The following is a 25,312-nucleotide window of genomic DNA, read 5'->3' as shown; positions in this document are numbered from 1 at the left end:
AGGACCAGAGTTATGGTTCCAACACCTACATAACAGACTGGGCATTCTGAAAATCCTAGAACTATAGCTCCAAAGAATCTGATGCCCTCTTCTGGTCCCCACATGACAGACAGGTGCGTGTATGTGCACACAGAGGTACACATACACTTATAAAAATACAATAAACCTTTAATTTGATTTAGGTTTAATTTAACTGACACATGATAGTCTTAAGCATCATTTCAAATTATAAAATTTCATATGCATATATATTATGTATATACTTGAACATATGTATCTTTTCTAACTGTGTTCATATATGCATACACAATTATATAGAGATATACATGTAATTGTTTATATACAAGTATTCATAATATTTGTGTGGTATATTTTCTTTGTACTATCATTTGAATGAATAACTCAGTGAATCCCAGGAGCCTGAATACTTGCAATAATACTTTGTTCATGGTGACACAAAAATATTACTGTTATCTTTCTGTTCAAGTGCTGGAAAAGCTTTATCTTTTTCTCATGGACCCAGTTACCAAGCAATTTCAAAAAGATATTAGGACAACATATGAGTCAAAACAATAGTTGTTAAATTATTATTTTACATGTATGAGTTTTGCCAGCATGTATGTATGTGCACCAAGAGCATGCCTTGTGCCCACAGTGGCCAGAAAAGGGTGTTGGATCCCCTGGAACTTGTGGAGGGCAAAATTCTCGCATGTACAGATAAGCACTGGAAAAGGCAGGAAACGTTAAACATGCATACTCGTCTCTTCAAAGATGTTTGCCTGTTCTCCTGGAATGCTGGGAAAGAATGCAGTTCACAACCTGGTGATCCTTTACTGTCTGATGAGTCACGCTCCACCTATATCCCTCAGAATTTATGTTTTACTTATCCCAGACCTTTCCCCCTCTAAATATTGACCATTGCTTCTAGGTCTTAAAATTCATCCTTATGAGAGATGTCACTTGTATTTTATAACAGTCTAAGTGACTTTACGTTATCTTAGCACAAGGCCAATCCCAACATTCACAGGCATTATGTTTACCTTAGTCAAGCTCCCTATAAACTCTAAATCTTGGACACTGTCTCTGAGTCAACAATATCCATTCTTGTAAAAAAAGTCAGATGTCTTAACCTCTGCTACACTCATGGGACTGAGTTAACTGCTATCTGAAAACTTTTTCCAAAATTGTGCCATGCTTAAATACGGCTAAAATAAACCAAGTGTCAGCCTCTGGAAGTTTGGCTCAGCACCTAAGCAAGGCTGAGCTGAGTTTCATTCTTCCCTCACCCAGATCGTTTTCCTGCTGGCCACAAAGCCTACAGAGACACTCCCCCATCCCCATGTGCACAAGAACCAGAATCACAGATAACAGCAGTGAGCTGCCAGGTAAGTACTGGGACTCAAACCCAGGTCCTCTGCAAGAGCAACAAGTACTCTTAACTGCTGAGCCAACTCTCCAGCTTAAAATAATAGTTTTTAAGTGACATCTGTTTCAAACCAGTAGTATACACATACTGAATGATTTCCAGTTGACTCTGGATACTATTGGCTTGGCTTCGTGCACTGCTGGCTTTCTCCGTAAGTCCTGTTATTTCAATTTCATGTTCACTTATCAACTGCTCAATCCTACAGAAAGAATGTAATGATTGTTATGATACAGGAAATTTTTACCTATAACTCATCTCGAAGTTAATGCTGAGAAACACCTTCAAGCTAAGTATTTTGTTTCGGTTTTACACGTTACTCTTCCACTTGTTTGTCTGAGACACTTTTGTGCAGTCCTCACTGGTCTTGAATTTATAATCTTCCTGCCACTGCCCCCTAAGTGCTGGGATTACAGATCTGAGCCACTATGCCTGGTTTTGTAAACTTTACTCCTTGTTCTTTCTGTCTTTGTTTCTTTTTGAGACCGGGTCTCTCTTATTAAGCAGCTCTGGTGTACTGGAACTTGCTATGTAGGCCAGGCTACCCTCAAAGTCACAGAGATCTGCCTGCCTGTGTCTCCCAAGTGCTGGGACTAAAGGCACCACCACCACACCTGGCCATTCTACTCTTTTAATAACAACTCCAGAAGCCTTTTCTTACAACCAACTAGGGTTCAGAATTTAGAATCTAAGTCTCAGTATCAAACTCTGAGAACCAAGCAAGGCCATGGTGGTATGTGCCTCTGGTCCTGTACTTGAGAAACTGAAGCAGGAAGACCACCAGATTGCAGGAATCCAAGGTCTGACTGGGCAGCAATAAGACCCTGTTCTCAAAGAAAACACCTTTGAGTATTATGTCATATAGTATCTCCAGGGAGACCTAGGGGAGGGTCCTATCAAGAAAACACATTATGAATACAAGCTTACACTAAGTCACAGACTATTAAATGCTTCATATTAGCTAATCAACAGATACATGACAGATCACTCTTAGGCCAACTGAGGCTGTTCTTCCTAGGCCTTGACTTGGCCACTCTGGTTGGTCTTTGACCTAGGCCAACCACAGTGAGAACAGTCTCATTCTTGCTATCTGATCAATCCTTGACAGGTGACCACGTCGCTTATCCTTCAGCTTAAAAATCTATATCTTTTGCGGGAATCTTCAACCTTCTGTGAATAATGTTCCACCCACCAATCCCGCACCTTCTCCCTTGGTTAGAAATCTCCGCTTGTCCTTATTGTGTTGGGAGTTGAGCTTAAGTGCTACAGTCTTGAATGAAGCCTTCCTATAGCTTCAACAGTTGTCAGAAAAAAAAATTAACCTAAGTTTGCTACGGGCTGATAAGGAAATGTTTTTGTTCTCTCAGAGTTCGCAGGAGAGAGACTATGGGTGGGATAGTTTCGCTGTGATTTCTGTGACTCGACCAGACACCTACCGATCTTGATGCTGTTGAAGTAATAGCTCTATTTTGTTCTGTGATTCAGATTTCAGTGTTTCAAGCTGATCCTCTACCTGGTTTTAAAATAGAGATATTAATTTGGGTACTGGTAATTCTAAACCTAGAAAATGCAGTTTCTGTAAAATGAATGCTTTCAAAAGATATAAGTAGAAATAACACTAAAATGACTTCTGCGTCCGTGTCACACAGCACTGTGCTCTGCTATACTTACATCAAGCCGTACAGGTGAAAGAGCTAGTTTCCTGTCAAGAGAGCATTGTGTATCATCTCAGAGAACAGAAAATGAGACCCTGGCTTATTTAAAGGATTGTATAAGCTATCTCTGAATGCTTTATAATATAAAGTAGTGTTCTCACCACTTACTGGAAATATCCTCCCTTTAAGATAAGAGATCTCTGTGTCTAATTCTCTTAGGATTTTACTAATAGCGGAGCCCAGGCTGCGGAAGTGCATGGTAGACATGCTGTCGTGTTCACATATTTTCTTGCCTGAGGCTTCTTCAAAGTCAACTAATATTGACCGGATTTCTTGAAGCACACCTTCGTGGCTAAGCATCATTTTTCTTAGCTGCTCTATCTGTGTGCTGCTGTCTTTCAGCATGTCCTCCTTGAGGCACTTGGCAGCTTCAAGCTCATGAACTGTATTTTGAAGCTGATTTCTTAACTCCTCCTGGGACTGACTCTCCCTTCGTCTACGAAACAAATGAAAGAAAAGAAACAATATTAATAAAACTCACTTTCACCCAATTTTACTACAAGGAGTAAAAAAAAATGATACAGAATCTTGTTATATATCCCAGGCTGGCCTTGAACTCAATTACAGAACCCAGGCTGGCCTTGAACTCACAGCAGTCTTTCTATCTCAGCCACCCAAGTCCTGAGATTATATGTATTGAATATGGGACTGCACCCGGCACTAAGAATAACGCCAGAGAACAGTTTCTGGGCTGGGGATGTATCTAAGTGGCAGAACACTTGCCTAACCTGCCCAGACCCTGGGTTCAATCTCTAGCATTGATGGAGGAGGAGGAGTTCAGGTAACAAATCCCAACCTGATGTCGGCCATGGCATCTCTCTCCATTTGCATTTCTTGAAGTTTTGTTTGTAAATCAATGACTGACTGTCTTAAGTAAAACTTTTGTTTCTCGTGTAATTCATTGCTCTGGAAAAAAAAAACTCACACAAATTAATCTATATTTATATTAAGCCATCAAAACATAGTTCCTATAGAAGGCAATAATTTCCCAAGGGTTATGTGTTATTTATTGTTATGTATATTAAAACCCCTCACTGCTGAAGTTCGGAGCCCAGTGAATAATTTCTCACCTAGATAACTAGACTACATCAGCAAGGTTCCCTGGCTTTGCCTTAGTCCATTTTCTGAAATAAATATTCTAGCCAAAGTGAAAATGGGAAAATGTTTTGTCCCTTAAAACTGGAAAACTGGTTGAAATTATATATACAGAGGAGTCAAACTTTGCCTTCAATCTACCTAAATCCTTGGCAACAGCTACTGCTATCTAAGACTATAAGGGTGAACTGGAGAGAAAGCTCTGTGGTTAAGAGCACTGGCTGCTCTTGCAGATGTCCAGGGTTTGAGTCCCAGCAGTCACATGGCAGCTGACAACTATCTTTAACTTCAGTTCCAGGGAATCTGATGCCCCCTTTTGGCCTCTGTGAGCACTGCACACACATGGTGCACATACATACAGCAGGCAAAACATTTATAAGTATAAAATAAAAATAAATTTTAATTAAAAATAAAACTCTGAAGGTGCTCAACTACAGGAAAATGCAGAGGTTTCCAAAGCCAGGCAGTGAAGCATCTCCCAGCTAACAGTTGGTGACCAGTGTAGGATGAACAGCTTTTATTGCCTCATCTTTGAGTTCTAACAGAAAACAAAAACCACTGAAAATGAGAAGATTCTAAAATACAAACTAGAGACTAAAATTAAGCAAACAGGAAGACCAAAAAAAAAAAAAAATCCAGAGGGAACAAAGATAATATAGGATTTCACTCTAACCTAACACTGACCCTGTGCTTACAGAGGTCTAGTACTGTATACAAAGATCACAACCATTAGGGACAGGAAGTTGGGTGGTGGTGGTACGTGCTTTTAATCACAGTGCTCAGGAGGTAGAGGAAGGAAGATCTCTGAGTTCAAGACTAGACTGGTCTACACAGTGAGTTCCAGGATAGTCAGGGCTACACAGAGAAATCTTGTCTTGAAAAACTTTAATAACTTTAAAAACAAACAAACAAAACAGAAATGAGAACAGGATGCTAAGGCTGGTCAGAGGCACATGCCTAAATTCCTAAAGGTTGGGAAGCTAAGGCAGGGGAGGTCAAGTTTAAGGCAAGCCTGGGCTACAATGAGACCCTGTTTAAGGAAGAAGAATAAAGAATGAAAGGCAGAAAGATAAAGGGAGGGAGAGAAAGGGGGATGAAGAAGGGAGGAAGCAGCAGCAGCTAGCAGTAGAGTGGGGTCACCACAACACGAGGCACTGTATTAAAGGGCCGCAGCACTGGGAAGGTTGAGGACCATTGCACTAGGCTAATGGCTAGCACTATCAGAGGGTTAGAGACAGTACTGTCAGAGGCTGCAAAGGAGGTTAGGAACGGAATACCAAGCTCCATGTGGCTTCAGCAACACCAGTGAACCCACCTGCAGCACAACTCTGACAGGATTATTTCCTTCTGTAATATCTCAATCACAGGACTACAAGGAAGGGATCGTGTCTTTTCCATCTCTTTATATCTGGTACCTAGCACATTTCTGCTACATAGGAATACAATAACAGCACTCTTTGATAAATATTAGAAATATTTCACAAATGTTTACTGGGAACAAAACAAGTGCAACATATTCTACCAGGAGTTAACAGGAATAAATCAGACCTAGAAAATAAATTAAGGCGCTCTCTCTCCTGTTGTCCCCCCCCCCCCCACACACACACACATACATGTGGAAGGACATCTCTTGGAAATCTACTCTCTCCTGACACCTTGTAGGATCCTCAGGCTGTCAGGCTTGGGCATTAGCACCTCTACCCACCAAGCCGTCTTGCTGGCCCAATTTCTGTTTCTTTCTCTACTACTATGTCCTCTGTCTCTATTATGTCTTGTTGTTGTATTATCACAAGGTTGCAGCACTACTTGTTATATGACCAGTTCATCTCTGAAACTATGAACTCCTTTGAGAGCTGTGGCTTATTTATCTTTGTATGCCATGTGTATAATGCAATGATACATAATTTTTTACATTCGAGGTTCATCTCCTAAAGTCTTTGTCTGTCTGATGAGGCAGAATAACATACTGATGGATACAGTAAGGTGTATAAAAGTGTACAAACAATACTTGCACAGAGAACACCCTCAGTACTGTCTAGAGGGAAGGCTTCAGAGAAGGGAAGGCGTGAAGATAGTAAGAGTCTTGCAGCAGTCACGTAGAGATGCATGGGAATCTAGAATGACAAGGTCCACCCAGGATGATCAGGTGGCTTAGTTCTGCTGGAACAGAGGGTACACACAGAGAATGGGTACTGAACAAGGACAGCATGAAGCTTTTGTATAGGGTGGTAAGAAGTCTGACTTTTAGAAAGTAAACCACTGGAACTCAATAATATGAGGTCCACTTGACATTTTAGCAACCCTTCTAAATTCTATTTAACCATTCTGTGTGTGTGTGTGTGTGTGTGTAAAATCCTACTTTCTACCACTGCTTGCAAAAAAAAACAAATCCAGGTGTCATAATAGTAGGTCAGCAGGCCTAAACCAATTATTAATAGCATATGAATGTCATTAACTATAACATTTTGAAGCACTGAAAAATTATATCATGAGACCGAGACATAATTACCAGAAAGAAAATGGTACATAAACTTCTCATTAGCTCAACAGAAACAGAAGTCTCTTTCTGTTGAGCTAATGCTTTCTTTCAGGAAGGTTACATTTGATTTCAAGACAACATGTCTCCTTGGCCTAATGGTACCAGCTGCTAGCAAGGAATGCAACTCACTTCACTGAGTCTTTTCTGCAAATCTTTAACTTGATGTGAATATTCTTCCAAAACACGTTCGATGTGTTCTTTTCCAGGGTAAGGGATGACCTTCCTATGAGAATCAAGTTCCACTTCATATTTAGGGAAAAATGGCATTTGTGTTAAAGTCCCAGTTGAAGATACATTTTCAGTTACTGTACCGCGAACAGATGACACAAAAAACGGACTTGAAGAACCTAAACAGTAGAGAATTCATTAATTATTCACGAAACAAGTTTGTGGCAAACATTATTGAGGGGCTCCTTTAACAAATCCTAAGGACAGAGGTCAAAAGAAGCAAGTAAGTGAAAGGACAGTTAAGAGTGCTGAGAAGGACAGACGAGCCACAAAGCAGGGACAGGCTGGGGAAGAGGATGAGCACGTGACCCTGAAGTCTGGAAGTATGTATGAGTGAGCACCAGTCTGGAGAAGACGAGAGGACATTCCAGAGTGGAAGCACCGTATTAAATGCCAGTGGGCTTGAGAGCACTGGGATGTGCTAGGAAGAAGAAAAGCCGCTACCACCGATGAGGATGAGAATACAGATGTGAGGGCCTTGAAGCCATGCCAAGGAGTTTGGATCTCACCTAGTATGGTACAGTTTTGAACTGGAAAGAGATCTGGCCACAGGAAATATTCCTTAGTGGCATCAGGACCCTGCTGTGATAGGAGACTGTGATGGTAAGTAGCAGCCTGGGGAGAGATTTACAGCACAATCTTCCAGCAGCCTCGCCCCCAAACTGAGGTGTTAGAGTGATAGGCTTTAGCACATTCCAGTGAGAATGCAAATAATAGAGGGGAAGGACACTGGCAAGTGATGGGCCGGACATCACTTGCTGCTCTTGCAGAGAACCCAGGTTTGATTCCCAGGACCCAGATGGTAACTCCCAGCCATCTCTAACTCCAGATCCAGGGGATCTGATGGCCTTCTGACCTCACAGGGCACCAAGTACACACATGGTTCACAAACATACCTACAGATAAAACACTCATACACATAAAAGAAAGTAAAGCTTAAAAATTAAGTAAATAAACCAAAAAACTTTAGAGGTCAAGAAGTTGTGCACCTAGGATCTTGATGGAGAATGCGATAAGCCCAAGGAGGAGAGGCCATCTGACATGAGCTGAGTTTGACGAGGAAACTGAAGGATGTGAAGATGCAGGACAGCAGGAGATGCTGACACTCAAGGACATCAGCACAGAAACAACTTATACATCAAAAAGACAATGGAAACATGCTAAAGCCAGATCTGCTCAGTAAAATGCGAGGCAATCTCTAATTCAGAAACAGAATTGAAGACAACAGCACAGTAGAAAAACAAGGCACACCATAAACCAGGCCCTGAGATGGTTATTATGAAGATTCGTTATTTCTCATTTCCCTCATTTTGCTTTAGAAAAGGTGCACACCTCCATTGGTTGTGATGCCGCTTGGTAAATGATCTTCATTGTTTGATTCACAAGCTTTTGATTCCATACTAACTATTTTCTACCTCTTCTTAGAGGTCTTGAAATGTGAATACCTCCCTGTTTGGATCCTTTAGTTCTTGTCTCTGAAAGACAAAATATTCAATTTTATTACAGTGTTACGTGGAAAAGCTCAGAGGTGAACAGGAACTGACTTTTAATGCTCTGGAAATTTTTCCTCCAGAAAAATACTTATGCATACAAAAATATTTTACTGCTAAATAAAATGAGTATGCAAGTCAAATTTTGTTCTAAAACTTGACTTTAAGACAAAAGGTGTTTTTATTTTTTTTTATTTGTTTTGTCTGGACAGGATCATCTAGACAAAACAAGGTATCCTTGACTGGCTTGGAACTCGGCTCTGTACATCAGGCTGGCCTTGAATCTCAGAGGATCTGCCTGCTTCTGCCGCATTAGTGCTGGGACTAAAGATGTGCTCCACCATGCCCAGCCTCCAAAGGGTTACTACAGATAAACTAAAATATACAGAGTAATACTTCAGTTATTCTGTTAACTAGTGCTCTGACTGGGGGCAGGTAGGCTTTCAAGTCCCTTATAAAATTACATTGCTTCAAATCAGCAAATTAGATGTCATTAATAAAAGCTGAAAAACTTTTGTGAAAAAATATTGTTTACAGTTTTGTGTTTGGCCAAGAGGGTGCTTCTAAGTTTGGAAAACAATGGTGGCCTAATTCCAAATTTCTCCTTATTTTCACTCAAACAAGCACACAATCAAGATGGAAAATGAACAAAATTATGTGTGTATTCCACACTGTCAATACCCTCAAGACAGAATACCTTCAACTGTCTAGAAATAGAGGGATTCTCCCTCCCAAGGCAGTTCCCACCATCTGGCTGGGAAAAAGCAGAGGTGAGCCAGACACTGACGGTGCAGACCAGTGCATTCCTACGGTCAGACAACAGAAGCCAAAACTGAGCCCAGACTGGTCAAGTCTCCTCCACCAAACAAATAGCATGAAAATTATTCCATGACACTCCAAGGTAAACACTGGAGTACCATGTACATAAACATAAACGCAGACAAGTATATACACCTTTGTGAATGACAAAACAATTTTAAAATAAACAGCAAATATAAGACACCTAATAATTATAGACAATACAGTAATGTGACCAGTAGGTGACAGAATTTTAATCAAATGGCAGCCATGACGCTAAGTTTGAGGAGACCGCAGTGCTCTGTGAGCTTTAATGTAGCTGGTCACAGGTCATTACCGCCGTGCCCTCCACCCCATGAGAAAGAGTGGAAAGGGTTAGCTCAGTGGGTAACGTGCATGCCTGGCAAGTACAAGGCCCTGGATTAAACCCCAGGACCACACAGCCCCTAGGTCAGAGCACAGGGGTGAGGTATTTTTACTCAAACAAGAGTTAATAGCAGCTGTTTCTTTGTCAAGATGTTTGGTACCTCTATTTGGCATCACTGCCAGTTGTTTTGTGAACCTTAGAATAATGAATTCTGCATAAAACAAAAAAATCCCAGCAATTCAGTTTGCACTATTTTAGAATGGCCCACATCTTCATTTTGAACAGTGATTCCAAGTTCCTCCACTTTGTGATACTTAATATAGAAATTTAGATACTCTATTTTTAGGCACAAGTTTGTAAGATTATTAAGGATTTCTGGAATTGAAGGATTGTTCCTCAGGAAATGATAAAATTGTTGAGCTCTGTACTTGGATAATTTGGGTATCATAACATGAACTTACATGTCTGTTTTGTGTGTGGGTGGGTGTGTTAGAGACGGAGAGTATGTGTGTATGTGTGTGAATGTGTGTGAGAGTGTGTGTGTGAATATGTATGAGAATGTGTGTATGTGAGTGTGTGTATGTGTGTGTATGAGAATGTGTATGTGTGTGTATGAGAATGTGTGTATGTGTGTATGAGAATGTGTGTGTATGTGTGTGTATGTGTGTGTATGAGAATGTGTGTGTATGAGAATGTGTATGTGTGTGTGTGAGTGTGTATGAGAATGTGTGTGTGTGTATGAGAATGTGTGTGTATGTGTGTGTATGAGAATGTGTATGTGTGTGTGTGTATGAGAATGTGTGTGTGAGTGTGTGTATGAGAATGTGTATGTGTGTGTGTGAGTGTGTATGAGAATGTGTGTGTATGAGAATGTGTGTTTATGTGTGTGTATGAGAATGTGTATGTGTGTGTGTATGAGAATGTGTGTGTGAGTGTGTGTATGAGAATGTGTATGTGTGTGTGAGTGTGTATGAGAATGTATGTGTGTATGAGAATGTGTGTGTGAGTGTGTTAGAGACAGAAAGAGAATGTGTGTGAGTATGTATGTGTGTGTGAGAGAGAGAGTGTATGTGTGAGAGTGTGTATGAGAATATGTGTGTATGTGAGTGTGTGGGGGACACTGGGGAATCAAATACAGGGCATGGTACATGTAAGACATGCTCCCTGCCGCAGAGCTACATGAAATGCAGAGGAGAGATCTTGGCGTGTTCTGGCACACCTACAAAGAACTTTAGAAGATAGTCCTAAGGAAAGAAGTCAAGATGAAGACTGTTCTCTCTAGGACAGGGGTTGCCCTCCTCCAGAGCCTTTTGGGGTTCAAGGAGGAAGAATAAATAAGTCAGGAGATGCCTCTAAGCCCTTGAACTCAACTCTAATAAAGTCTACAAACTATCTTCTAAAGTTCTTTGTATGTGGGCAATTTCCAAGTCTTTTTCTCAAACATTCCAAATCATGACTGCCTTTGTCACAACTTTAAGGCTCTTTTCAGTGTGAACGTGTGCATAATTTTAAGTGATGCAGAAGTGTTTGTACTAGATCTTAGGTGTGCCGAGCCTTAAGAGCATCTGCTGCTCTTGCAGTGGACCAGTGTTCAGTTCCCAGTACCCATATGGCTGCTCAAGACCTTCTCTAACTCCACCGCCAGGGGATCCCACAATCCCTTCTGGCCTCCACAGGCACCAGACACTCACATGGTGCGCTTACACACAGGCAGGCAAAACACTAATATATATAAAATAAAAACACATCTTTAAAAAAATAACAATTGTGGCGCAGAGGTGGGTTTCAGATCTCTGCCACAGCTTCCCCCTCTCACAGACCATATGTACACACACACACACACACACACACACAAGCAGTCCTGTCTAATTCACCTCTAGGAAGAGTCAAAGCTCTGGACTTTTTTCTTTTCTTACGTGGAAAATAGTTTTCAGTCAAAACAGCCCAACATCACTTGTCTTCTACATTCCCACGACCTTAAAGCCAGCATGATATTTAACAGAACAACGTCTAGGACCGCCAGGGTTGCGGGGAAGGATGGCTGTTACCGGTGGGGAAAAGCTGGGACCCGATGTAGATTACCAAGAGGGCTCAAGTCACACAGCCATTAACAGTCCCATGTGGGAAGCCAGACTGGTGACAGTCCGAGGAACCGCAGTCACGAAGACCCACTTTTCCTGCCCCCGTCGCTGGCGAACTTGAACTCTCCTAAAACAACTGGACAAAGTTATTGGGCCGGTACCACGTGGGAACACAAAGCCATGGAAGGTTCCAGAAGCAACAGGAGTTGCTCCCAGGTCCTCCGGGGAACAACCCAGCCCTGCCCCCTGGGACGCCTCCCATCCTCACACCTACGAGACCGGCCGCATGTCCGTGGGGGCGGCGGCTGCACTTGCGCGACCCCGGGACCCGCCAGCTCCCACTGCGCCCCGAGGCCGCGGCCCGCGCTGCTGCCCCTCCACGGCGCCCGACCCACCACGGCGAGGCCTCGCGATGCTCGCTCCCGCCGCCGCCAGCTGCGCGAGGGGGTCTGACGGTTGGTGGCGGGGAAGCCACCGAGAGAAGGGGCGTGGCGCGAGGAGGAGGGCGGGGCGTGAAGGAGGGGGCGGGGAGGATGAGGCACGAGAAGGGCGGGGCGTGGGAAAAGGGACGGGGCGTGAAGAAGAGGGCGGGGCGTGAAGAGGAGGGCGGGGCAGAAAGAGGAGGGCGGGAAGAATGAGGCACGAGGGAGGGGCGGGGCGGTATGCGAGATCACGCCCCCGGACATCCTGCACTCCCCGGTTCCCACGCCGTTGCCGAGGCAACCTGGCGGGCCAGGCAGGCCACTCTTCATCACTTTTCCTACTAAGCTACCGGGCTCCTCGCCTCACTCTTGTCTCTCTCACTGAGGCCGCCACAAAGATCCTCCCAGATAGCAAAGGGCACAAATCCTCCCCATGACCTGCCCGCCGAGGAAGGGGCAGGCTGACACCGGCACTCACCCTTGCAGCCTGTTCCCTACCCGCTTTGTTCAAACTAACAGAGTAACTCGCATTTTGCAGCTCGCCTGTGCTTAGCCTGTGCTTTTATGCTGTGCCTCCTTCCGGAATGTTCCTCCAGGTTTAGACGTGTTCTCAGGGTAGCTGACCCTTCTGCCTCCGGAGAGCTGTTTTCTCCGCCGTGCTTCGGTTACTCTGTCGTTAATTCTTAACATGGAATTTATCAGCTTGAGATTGCACACTCGACTCGCGTGCTGCTCGAACTAGCATTCCAATGTAGGGTTCCAGAGAGGCGGGAGTCTGCGAGATACAACCTGGAGGGGTTTTTGTTGGTGTTTTGAAGACAGAGACTGATCACAAACTTGGGATCCTTCTGTCTTAACTTCTGCTATAGCGGCGTGCACTGGTCAACTCTGGCTTTGTGATGTTGAATTTTGTTAACGTTAAGCAGACTACAACAAAATGTATAAATTGACTATGCATATAAATAGACACAGTACTTTGTGTAGTGCTGTTGCCGACTGTACACTTTATGACTCCCCATTAAAGACTTTTTTATTATTATACCTTCAGTTTTCGTGTTTACTGTCTCAGAGACATAGAATTAAAGTACCAACTACATAAACAGGGGGAAAAAAGAAAAAAGAAATTTATGCCCTACGATGCTGAAGCAGGCTCGCATGGGCAGCCCATATATGTCAGTTCTGTTGAATTGTCCAAACTGGGTTTCATGGTCTAAGCTGGTGAGGACCCCTAACCAGATCTCTTCCTCAAGCGGGCACCAGATCTCATTACAGATGGTTGTGAGCCACCATGTGGTTGCTGGGAATTGAACTTAGGACCTTTGGAAGAGCAGGCAGTGCTCTCAAGTGTTGAGCCATCTCTCCAGCCCACATAGACAGGAAATTAAACCATAAATATTTCTAGGCTCTGTGACTAGACCAAATACAATTTCCAGTTAGCTTCTTTTTAATCTTTTTAATTCTATCAACATATAACCGTGTTCTTACGGCATAAAAATATTTTAATTGCCCAGTACATGATTTTTATTGGTGTCTCATTTTTGTTTGTACCCCAAATAAATTAAAGTTTCTTCTTCTTCTTCTTCTTCTTCTTCTTCTTCTTCTTCTTCTTCTTCTTCTTCTTCTTCTTCTTCTTCCTCTTTCTTTTCCTCTTCCTCTTCCTCTTCCTCTTCCTCTTCCTCGTCTCCGTCTTGATCAGGTTATTTGGAGTGGGAAGACTCACCTTCAATGTGGGATCCAACCCAGATAAAAGTGGAAGGGGAAACTTTTCTGCAGGTGAGTTCGTTGTTGCTACCATCATCCTTTGCTGCCACCAGAACCCAGTTTCTTCAGCCTTCCCATGTGGACTGAAGACTGGGGCTCCCAGACCTCCTGTGCCAGACTGGGATTGCTAAGACGCCCATTCTCGTGCCCTGAAAAGCTACTGGGCTCTCAGCTCTCCGGCGTGATGCAGACCTTATTGTGAAAGCCAATCTAATATAGCCTCTCTCAAATACATATATACCCTGTGGGCTCTGCTCCTCAGAGCAATGGTTCTCAACCTTCCTAATGCTGAGACCCTTTAAGACAGTTCCTTGTGTCGTGGTGACCCCAACCATAAAATTATTTTCATTGCTACTTTATAACTGTAATTTTTCTACTGTTATGAATCATAATGTAAATATCTGTGCTTCCTTGATAGTCTTAGGTGACCCCTGTGAAAAGGTCAATTGACCCCCAAAGGGATCGCTACCCACAGAGTGAGAACCACTGCTCTACTGAACCCAAACTAATATAATGAGGGTACAAGTGGAGTTCAGAGGTCAGTATGGGATGTCTTCCTCTATTATTCTCCCGTAGTTTTTAAATATTTATTTAGTTCTTTGTTTTATATACACATATGTGTGTGTGTGTGTGTGAGACCTGGGGGCGACTCATGCTATAGCACACATGTGGAGGTCAGAGGACAGCTGGAGATTTGTGTCCTCCTTCCTTTTTACAGCGGTTCTGGAAATCAAACTCAGGTCATCAAGCTTGCCAGGCAAGCCCCTCACCATCTGAGCCATCTTGCAGGTCCCACCTTAGTTTATGAGATAGGGTCTCCTACTGAGTCCGGAGCTCACCAGTTGGCTAGATGGACCCACCAGCAAGGCACAGGGAGCTTTCTGTCTCTGCCTTCCCAGTTTTTAAAAATGTATGCTGGGGACCTGAACTAGGATCCTCGTGTTCACATGGCTGTCAATTTACTGAGTCAACTTCCAGTCCCACTTTGTGGTATTTTTTTAAAGCCCTGAATAATAATAATAATAAAACAATAGTTTCTGCCTTTTTAAAACAAAGAATGTAAAGATGAAGGAAGGGTCCCGGGTTCCTTAGGAGTCATTCATTCATTGCACAAATATCGACAGGGGTCATGGTTACATGAGAAAGTAGCTTGTGCTTCTTTTTTGGCTTTCAGTTTTTTAAATTTTATGGCCTACATGTATGATTGTGCATCACATCTGTGCAGTGCCCGAGGAGGCCAAAAGAGGATGCAGAATCTCTTGGGGCTGGAGTCACAGACAGATGTGAACTGTCGCATGAGTGCTGGGAATCAAATCCCAGCCCTCTGCAAGAGTATCAAGTGCTCTTAACCACTGAGCCGTCTCGGGGTTCCCACTTCTATGTATTTATCAAATTCTAGGCCTCTAGGGAAATGCTGGACCATGTGTGTGTGGGTGCGCGCGCGCGTATAGATATATATCCCACCCCCAACAATGTTATCTTTTAAAAGTACTTTTAAAATACTATTCTAAACAACTGTGTTGTGTTAAAGTATACATAAGACAATATTTTAACCTTTTTAGAACTGCATTTCTTTATGTTTGTGTGGAGCATGCGTGGAGATCAGAAGACATCTTGCAGGAGTTGGTCCTTGCATTCCACCAGGTGTGTCCCTGGGATTGAAGCCAATTCCTCCCTCAAACCTGGCTACAAGCACCTTTACCATTGAGCCATCTCACCCGCCCCATGGCCCCATTTTAGGCATTTTTAAGTACAAGTGGAATTAGTTCTTTTTTGCTTTCTATTCTTGTTTTTCTTTTTAAACATATTGTTGCACGCAACCATCATCACTCTTCATCTCCAAAGCTTTGTTTTCTTCTCCGACTGAAACTCAATGCTTATTACACACTAATTTCTCATCCCTCTTCCTCTGGCCCCAGCAACCACCATTCTGTTTACTATGTGTATGACCTTATCTACTGTAGGCATTGCACATATGTGTAAATGCATAGTGGTTTTGGAGGTTTATTTAGCTTATTTGTATGAGTATTTTTCCTATGCATATGTATGTGTACTGCATGTGTGCCTGGTGCCCTTGGGGGCCAGAAAAAGGCATCGAATCTCCTGAAACTGGAGTTACAGATGGTTGTGAGCCACCACATGAGTGCTGGGAACTGAACCTGAGTTCTCTGGAAAAGCAGTAAGTATTCTTAACCAGTGAGCCAACTCTCCAGCTCCCAGTGTTTGCTTTTATGTGTCTGGCTTACTTAATGTATTTTAAAGGTTTATTTTTACACATACACACACACACACACACACACACTTCATTCCTCTTTCGTTTTGTTTTGTTTTGAGATGTTGTCTTGTGTAGCCCAGGCTGACATCAAACTCAATATGGGGTCAAGGAAGACCTTGAATTCCTGATCCTCCTACCTCCACTTCCCAAGTGCTAGGATAACAGGTATGTACCACCATACCTGAGAATTTCATTCTGTTTTTTTTAATATATTTATTTATTTATTTATTTATTTATTATGTATACAATATTCTTTCTGCTTGTATGCCTGAAGGCCAGAAGAGGGCACCAGAGCTCATTACAGATGGTGGTGAGCCACCATGTGGTTGCTGGGAATTGAACTCAGGACCTTTGGAAGAGCAGGCAATGCTCTTAACCACTGAGCCATCTGTCCAGTCCCCTTCATTCTGTTTTTTTAAGATTAAATAACATTTCATCATATGTATATATTGCATTTTAATTACCCATTTGTTTCTAGAATTCTTGAAATGCTTGAATAGGAAGTATATGTGTTTACCTGTCTGGTTTTTTTGTTTGTTTGCTGAGACAAGAGTCTCCCTGCATAGCCCCAACTCCTCTGGAATGCAGCTCAGCTGGCCTTGGCCTTGGCAATACTCCTGCTTTTTCTGACTGAATGTTGGGATGGCAGGTGGGCTCCACTATGCTCGGCTGACTTTTTAAGAAAACAGGCAAACTTTCCTTCGAATAAACTGCATCCACTTGCAGTGTACCATCTATGAGTTGTGGCAGATGTATATACTTATAAAATTGTTGTCTCAGTTACAATCACCTTTGATCATTTCCAAAAGATTAGATGGATGTGCTGCATCGTCTTGTGACAGGCGGGCTGTAGCTCACAAAGCAGATGCTGTACATTGCCTCCTCAACTCGCCCTTCCTCATTCTCAGTGCACCCCAGTTATGAGGAAGTATTCAACATAGTATTATATAAAGTTCTGTACTTCAGGGAAAGTTCTAGCATTGAGATCCTATTGGCATAAACTAACTGACGTGCCTTTACGCCTCTTAAAGTGACCTCTTTTAGGGCAACATGTAAAGCACTCCCTGGCCTTTGGAACAAAGAGATGTCAGCTCCAAAGTTATCATCTTAAGAGGCATGAAGAAGTAACTCTTTTGCCTATGAAATATTGAGATATTCGTCTCTGAGAAATATATCAACTTTCAATTAAGGTGGTTTTTGTTTTAGATTGTTCAGAGACTAAGTCTAAATAACCTTTCCAAACTATTCTTCAACGTCTTATCTATGACCTTAATGATTAGTGACCCGGAGGCGCCACTAGGTGTCGCCCTGATTTCATAGTTCAGAGTTGTTCTGGCGCAGTTAAAAACAGAAACAAAAGCCAGTACTTTGAAAATGAGTTAGAAGCACTGTTTTTAATCCCAACATTTGGGGGCCAGCAGCACCTAGATTTCTGTGAGTTTGAGGCCAGCCTGGTCTACATATGGTTCCCCAGGTCAGCCAGGGTATGCAGTGAGACCATGTCTCAACGAAACAAAACAGAATGAAAAGCATATGAGAAATGCGAGCAAAAATGGGGACTGCAGATTGATGGCAGAACTCTTGTTTAGCACGCGCAAGGTCCTTGGCTGGCTCCCTCACACACACACACACACACACACACACACACACACACACACACTCCTAAAAACTGACAAAAAGGAAAGAAAGTGTTAGTAAAGACAGAAAGAAATAAGTAGAGGATACTATGTAAAATTAAAATCAATAAGTGAAAGCTTCCCAAAGAATGAATTTGTTTTTCTTTACACAGTGTTAACAAATAGAGAGACGTGTGGTTTCCAGGATGTCCCAACTGTGACTCGGCATTTGATCCCTAGGTGGGGATCAAGGCATTGTGGTTGTTTCTCCTCTTTGGACACAATAGGAGAACTGTAAGAAAGAACTTGATTAGAGACAGAATTTCTCACACAGTCACTGGAAGTTCGGTTGCCACTGGTTGGGCAGTCCGTTAGGAAAGACTTTGTATTGCTGCAGTAGAGGCAGCTCTAGACCAGAGGCAGCAGGAGGGCATGCGGTAGGAGATGGCAAAGGGGACGGAGGAACTTTTTTTTCTGAGACCTTTCCTTCCTGGTTTGAAGAATGGGTTCCATTGTGCATAGCAGAGCCCCAACTCCAAATAGTTTGCCAGGGGACAGTATTTATGGGGCTAGAGAGATGGTTAAGGTTCTTGCCTTCAAGCCTGACAGACAACCTGAGTTTGATCCCTGAGACAGTCCCCTAGGTTGTCTGTCTTCTGACCTCCACGGGCACACCGTTGGCTGCCAGGTGGTTCTTTAGAGCAAGATGACTATGGGAAGACCTTGTGAAACCCAGAGGAAAAAGCCACACTATAACGTGTGTGTGTGTGTGTGTGTGTGTGTGTGTTTATCCTTGGGGTGCACATGCCATATTGCTCATATGGAGGTCAGAGGTCAACATTAGTGTCACCACTTACCTTGTTTGAGACAGTCTCTGGCCACTGTTTCATACAATTGGCTAGTTGGGGAAGGGAAGGGGCTGGAGAGATGGTTCAGCCGTTAAGAGCACTGACTTCTCCTCCAGATGACCTAGGTTCAATCCCAGCACACACATGGTAGCTCACAGTTGTCTGTAACTCCAGTTCCAGGGAATCCGGTGTCCTCACACCAACATACATGCAGGCAAAAACAATTGGCTATTAAGCCTGCGAGCTTCTTAGCTTACAAGTTTTTGTGTTCTCCATCACCATCTTCGGCCTTCCTATAGGAGAACAGGGATTACAGGTGCATGCACCACGGCACATGCACCACCGTGCGTGTATCACCACGTGTGTACCACCACACATGCACCACTATGTGTGTACCACCACGCATGTACCACCATGCATGTGCCACCACGCCTGGCTTTTACACGGGTTCTGGGGATTTGAACTCTCTTTCACAGCAGTCCTTAACCTATTGAGCAGCATCCCACCCTACTATTTTTAACTTATTTTGACACATAATCTTGCTATATTACAAAGACTGAACTGTTTAGAACCCACAATTCTCCAGCTTCAGCCTCTTGAGTAAGTGGAACTGCAGACACTCAGCACCATGCCATTTTCCTTTTTATTAAATTTCCCCTTTTTATTACAAATTAAGCTGCAAACAGAAATATCAATTAAAAATAACCCAAATCTCCTTTACCATTTTCATTTGGCACACCTATATTTCCATTAGAATGCTACCATTATGTAAAAATGATATGTTTCTCTCCTGGCATCAGGCCTTGTGGGTGGAGCTTCTTCTGCCAATAAAACAATGCACGCCCTGCGCTGTACACTAAATGTTAATCTTTCAAGGAGGGAGAGGTAGTAGGGTCTCACGTGCCAGGCTGGCCTGAACTCTATGTAACTATGGAAGACCTTGACCTTCAGATCCTGCTAATGAGGTACCAATTAGGGCTGATGCCCAGCAAGCACCCTACCACCTGAGCTAGCCCTGAGCCTCAGCAACATGGGCGTTTTAGTTTATGTATCTACTTATTGTGTGTACATGCATGTGTGTGTGTGTGTGTGATGTGTGTATGAGTGTGTGTGTGTGTGTGTATGGTTTGGGCACACTCGTGACATGGTGTGTATGTGGAGGTCAGAAGATAACTTTGAGATGCAGTTCTGGCTTTCCACCTTCTTGAGGTGGGGTCTTCCATTGTGGCTGGGGCTGTGCTGTGCTGTGTGCTTCAGGCTATCTGGACCTTAAACTTCCAAACCATTCTCCTGCGTGGGCTTCCTCCTTGATGTAGGTCTGTTGGGATTGCGGATGGGAACACAGCCCCTGGGTTTTTATGTGGGCTCCAGGAACGGGCCGGGGGCCATAAGGCTTACTCAGTTTGTGTGCTTTACCTACTAAGCCATTTAGCTGGCCCAATATTACCGTATCCCTCTAGCATCACAATTTTATTTGCTTCTCAATATCTCCTTTTCATTATGTGTAAATAAAAAACACCAAAATCACATTGTTATCACAACCCTACAGCTTTTAACTTCGGTTTCCAAAAATAAAACCCAACTTATCACAAATTTAAATAGAAAAACTTTGGGTAAACATATTCTTTGAAAAGAATTCTAATTTCTTCCAATAATTTCAGAGCACAGGATTCTGGGCAAGACAAAGAGCTATGATATACTGCTCAAATTCGGAGTGGAAACCATTGTTGGATGTTATATATATTATTACAAGGTTACACTGATAACCTGAAGTCAGTAACGTTCATTTGTGAGTACCTGGCACAGAACAGGGAAAAACAGGCTGTGGGGACGACCACAGTCAAAGGCAGAAAAAGCCTTCCTTAGTTTGCACAGTGAAGCAATTTCACTGGAGAAGCTGGTCCTATATAGCTTGTGGCATATTCTTCCAATGAAATCAATAAAGCCCTTGACACTTGAATGTTAGCCCAAACCGCTTAGCCACAGCGTCTCCGGCTTGATTGCCCAGCCTGGAGGGATTTTCAAAATACCAACGCCTGCCCGCCCGAAGTTCTGCTTTAATTAGTAAGGGGCGGGGCTCTTCTGGTAACTATTTATAGCCATCTGTACTGTATTTTTCAGCATCCTAGGTGTTATCGACTGTAGGCCAACTCTCATTGTCAGGTCTTTGTGGCTGAATTCTGCTGAGCGCGCTCAAGCCCCAAGGTCGCGATGCTGCTGCTGGCCTCTGCCAACCGCACTCTTAACTCCGGGCGGCTGCAGAGGGAACCACGTTCGCTAAAAATGCCAAAGAAAAAAAGCGCGTTGCCTTGCTGAGATTTGGGGATAGCTTCCCCCGCCCTCCACTAAGAATTTACGCGCCCCAACCCCCTACTTCCCTTTTGCAAACCTCCCCCAACCCGAGAAACAAATGATGAACTAACTAACTAATGCTTGACAAAAATGGGTACAAAGTTTTCGGACAGCCTCTCCGCCCCTGGGGACACGATCGAAAATTCCGAAGGCAACAGGAGCACTACTAGCGCCCGCTTTCTTTAAACGCGGTTTCAGCGGAGGGCGGGGGCTATTGTCATGGTAAATTTCACTCGCGGAGGAAGAAAGGGTCGATGATCAATCAAAAAAGAGGTACTCTTTGCGGTTCTGCCGCTTTCTTCCTACACCGCTGCGTGAAAGACTTTTATTATTATTATTATTATTATTATTACTTTTCTCGGTAGAAAAACACACAGAGAGAAAAGGCTCTGGCGCGTGTGCGAACTAAAGCAGTCTGCGGTGACCCTGGAGGACGTCGGTGAGAACGCAGTGGGCAGACCCCACTTGGGGACTTCCGCGAGAGCCCTGCATTCCAGCAGGTCTACCCGGAGAAGGGCGGACGGCCGGGCCTCGGGTCCGCATCCCCGGGGGGGCCACGAGCCACGCCACTCCGGCTGCCTGCGTTTCTCCCCGCCCGCGGGTTCAGCGCTAGGCTCCGCTGGCCTCCATCTGGGTCAGGCACTTTAAACAGAAGCCGACTTGACCATGTGTCCGGCGTGATGAGGACCCCTGAGAACTTGGAGGAGCCTAGCTCCACACCAAACCCCGGCAGGACCCCCAAGGAGAGGTTCGTTTATCTGGAAGCGCTCCTAGAGGGAGGGGCTCCCTGGGGCTTCACCCTGAAAGGTGGCCTGGAGCATGGAGAACCGTTAATCATTTCCAAGGTAAGTTTTCTGCTTAGTGTTGTCTTCAACGAACTTATGTTTTGTTTTGTTTGCAACTTTTTAAGTCGTCGGAAACTGGGGGAAAAAAACCAAACAAACCAAAAACCCTCCTGGGCATTGCCTGAACACCACTTAATTTGTTGTTTCATGCATTTCTGAGTGTGTGGAAATGTTTTTGGATAGCTTGGTGTTTGGAAGGAAAGTGTGTCTAGCTCATTTATTCAGTGAAATCCCCAGGAAAATGTGTTCATTTCCTGGCTAATCTTCTCCTTTTGTGTATGAAATGCTAGATCAGTTCCCCAATGAACCTTCTGTTGTAAACCTGATTAACGATCAGCAACATTGGAAGGCCATGGCATAGTTCACGGTCAGGGAAAACCTCTCCCTTCCACCAAAAATACCCAGCTTTAAAATATTTTAAATGTTCTTATAATTTTAAATCATTAGCCCAAGTGTGGTGGTGCATGCCACCAAACCCAGCAGGGGACACAGAGGCAAGATTTTCAGCCCAGAGCAAGTTAGCCAGACTGTCTCAAAAACCAACAAAACAAAAACATTTTTGGAGAATTGATTGCTTTATATACAGAAGGAAGTGAATCGACTTTTAGTATAGATAAAGCCTTTCTTCTGTCTGTGTATTGTAGGTCTAATTTTGGAACCAAGTTATCCCGTGATTGATCTTTTGGATTTTTTACGCTTTAGAGTTTTCCTTTGTTTCTGTGAAACAGCAGACATTCATACACTTGTTATAATATTTATTTTCAAATTACAGATTAGTAACAGTCGACAGCAATGGGATATTTAAGGGCGTTCAGGAAATTACCCCCCCCCAAGGAGACATTTGTAATTGAGGGAGAAATTCTTTTGAGTTTGAGGATGGAGGAAGAAACACTGTGTTGAATTTGAACTCTGTCATCTGGTAAGGTTACCACCCCACCCCCACCCCCAACCCAGGTGTGTGTTTTGAGGAAGTCCAGAGTAATCTTAGTGTGGATGAGCCAGGAGGACTGGGAAAGAGAGCAGCTGGCCCTAGGTATGCAGGACATCATGCAGGCTGTGTGACTTTCTCAAGGAAAACTGAGCATACGTGTATGCATCCACTAGGAAGGATCTCAGGTACTGAAAAACCAAAGCCCTGTTTTCACGGCCCTCAGTAAATCGGAGCTTGTTTTTCTCCAACTACAAGAAGTCTAGGCAGAGGTCAGCTGTTAGGCATGGAGACAGCTTAATCAAATCAAGAATTCCGCTTAGACGTTCCATTTGCCATTCTTACTTGCACGGTGACTGCTGCACCTCCAGTATTGCATCTTCATTCCAGGAAGGTTTGGAGCTTTTTGCTTTCTCCTTAGACTTTCGCTTGTTTCTCATTGACCAGAACTGGACCGCACAGCTGTCCTGTAGATAGCAAAAGGAAATTAATGACCATGACTAGTGTAGACTGGTGAGGGTTTCTCTCATGAATTCTGAATAGGGTCCTACTCTTTGAAAAGTTTAAGGATTCTTTGCTTCTATTTGAAAAAAAAAAGTGGTTCTTTTTATGAATGAAGCAGAGTTAACTGTTGGGTAAACAACTGAGAATTCCTATAGCAAATGTATTTTAAAATATCTGCATCTTAGTCGGGTGGTGGTGGTGCACAACTTTAATCCCAGGACGCAGGAGGCAGAGGCAAGTGGATCTCTGTGAGTTCCAGGCCAGTCTGGTATACAGAGTGAGCTCCAGGACAGCCAGGGCTACACAGAGAAACCCTGTCTTGAAAAATGGCCGTGGGGGGGGGGGGTCTACATCTTAACAACCTTTCAGACTTTCGGTGATAAAATCTATGCATGTATTCATGGGAATGCTGGTGTCTCTTGGAGAGGTCTGATCCCACTTCTACTGGGTCGATACAACTTGTTGGGTATCTGCAGGATGTGGGCATAACACTCTTTACTCAGTGGACTGCCAGAAATTAAATGTGACTATGAGGGTAGTATAACGTCTGCTACAGAGAACGTTTTTAAAAATCTGATAAATATTATGGTTATTGCTCTTCCTTACCCTAAGAGACTTTTGTGTCAATATGCTAATTAGTTTCCTTACTTCAATGACAAAGTATCTGAGAGAGCAGCTTAAGGGAGGAAGGACTTATTTTGGCGCACAGTTTTGGAAATGCAATCTATCCATGGTTTGGAAGAAAATGGTTCCCAAAGGCAGTGGTAGTACTATTACCAAGTGTGGCCTTGTTGGATTGGGTGTGGTCTTTCTGGAGAAAGTGCATCACTAGGGGGCAGGCTTTGCAATCTTATATGTGCTCAAGGTACTACCCAAAGTCTCAGTTCACTTCCTGTTGCCTTTGAATCAAGATGTAGAATTCTTCAGCACTGTGTCTGCCTGCAGGCCACCATACTCTGAGTCACCATACCCCACTCCACCATGATGACAGTGATGGACTACACTCTGAAAATGTAAGCGCCCACCTCAATTAAATTTTTTCTTTTGTAAGAGTTGCCTTGGTTATAGTGTCTCTTCACAGCAACAGAAACCCTAACTAAGGCAGAAGTTGGTACCAGGGATGGGAGTATTGCTGTGATGGCCTGAACTGTGCTTTTGTTTGGGCGAATTTAGACCTTGGGAGTTTGGGTTAGGGAAAGCTTGATGGGACATACCAGTAGGAGCATGGAAGACATGCTAAGAGTGATTTGAAATTTGAGGGGCAGGCTTAAGAGGTTTCAGAGGAGAAGAGTTATAGTATGTTGCCTAGAGATCATCTTTGTGATATTTTGGTGATAAAAGTGGCTGCTTCTTGCCCTTGTCCAAAGAGTCTGCCCAAGGTGAAAATGAAGAGATTTGGATTAATTCTCTTGGCAGAGGAAATCTCAAAACAGCCTGGTATTGACTATGTTGTGAGGTTATTACTGGTTACTCTTACACAGGTTTATAGTTAAAAAGAGCAAAATAATTTGAAAATAATTTGAGGAGAAAAGGAGCATCAGGGAGTGGAATAGAGCTAAACCCTGTGTTCAAGGAGATAAACAGATTAAGAAATGAAATAGAGTGGTGATCTTGGGGCAAGATCCCACTCAGCTAAATTTCCAACTTTTGAAAAGGAATTAAAGAAAAACTTAGCTGGATGTAGTGGTGCATGTCTTTAATCTCAGCACTTAGAAGGCAGGGGCAGAAGGATCTCTGAGTTTGAGGCCAGCTTGGTCTACAGATCAAGTTTCAAAACAGCCAAACTTAGTCATTGAAGGAAACCATCAAAAACAGAAAGCTGGTGAAGATGTAATTGAATGAGGGGGCCATGTTCCAGCCCCAGAAAGCAGCAGAGCTTGGCAGCTTCAGCCAAGTGGTTCTGAAGTTAAGGATAGAAGAAAGGGGCTACAAAATTTACCTGCAAAAATAAGGAAAGTTGCTAAGGCCAGGCATGTGTCAGGGGTGTCCCTGAATGGAGGCCTAGAGAGGTCATTGTGTGAAGCT

At 43.5% G+C, this 25,312-nt stretch overlaps 2 protein-coding genes across 5 annotated transcripts in view; one reads left to right on the top strand and one right to left on the bottom strand.

Annotated features, from left to right (window-relative positions):
• Ccdc158 (coiled-coil domain containing 158) overlaps positions 1-8,399 on the bottom strand; it is a 56,077-nt gene extending 47,678 nt beyond the window's left edge. For all 3 annotated transcript variants that reach the window (XM_057772978.1, XM_057772979.1, XM_057772980.1), the window contains exons 1-6: positions 8,333-8,399; positions 6,902-7,119; positions 3,935-4,044; positions 3,247-3,574; positions 2,860-2,936; positions 1,515-1,625 (exon numbers count right to left, since the gene is read on the bottom strand). In XM_057772978.1, the coding sequence (XP_057628961.1) occupies positions 1,515-1,625; positions 2,860-2,936; positions 3,247-3,574; positions 3,935-4,044; positions 6,902-7,119; positions 8,333-8,399 (911 nt within the window). The remainder of the gene's footprint in view (positions 1-1,514; positions 1,626-2,859; positions 2,937-3,246; positions 3,575-3,934; positions 4,045-6,901; positions 7,120-8,332) is intronic.
• Positions 8,400-21,384: 12,985 nt separating this feature from the next.
• Positions 21,385-25,312, top strand: part of Shroom3 (shroom family member 3) — a 282,216-nt gene continuing 278,288 nt past the window's right edge. For both annotated transcript variants that reach the window (XM_057772175.1, XM_057772174.1), the window contains exon 1: positions 21,385-21,855. In XM_057772175.1, the coding sequence (XP_057628158.1) occupies positions 21,691-21,855 (165 nt within the window). In that variant the 5' untranslated portion in view covers positions 21,385-21,690. The remainder of the gene's footprint in view (positions 21,856-25,312) is intronic.

This window comes from Chionomys nivalis, chromosome 6 (genome assembly GCF_950005125.1).
Source record: "Chionomys nivalis chromosome 6, mChiNiv1.1, whole genome shotgun sequence".
Lineage (NCBI taxonomy): Eukaryota > Metazoa > Chordata > Mammalia > Rodentia > Cricetidae > Chionomys > Chionomys nivalis.
Note: the sequence above shows the minus strand (reverse complement) of the source record. Positions and strands in the feature narration are given on the sequence as shown.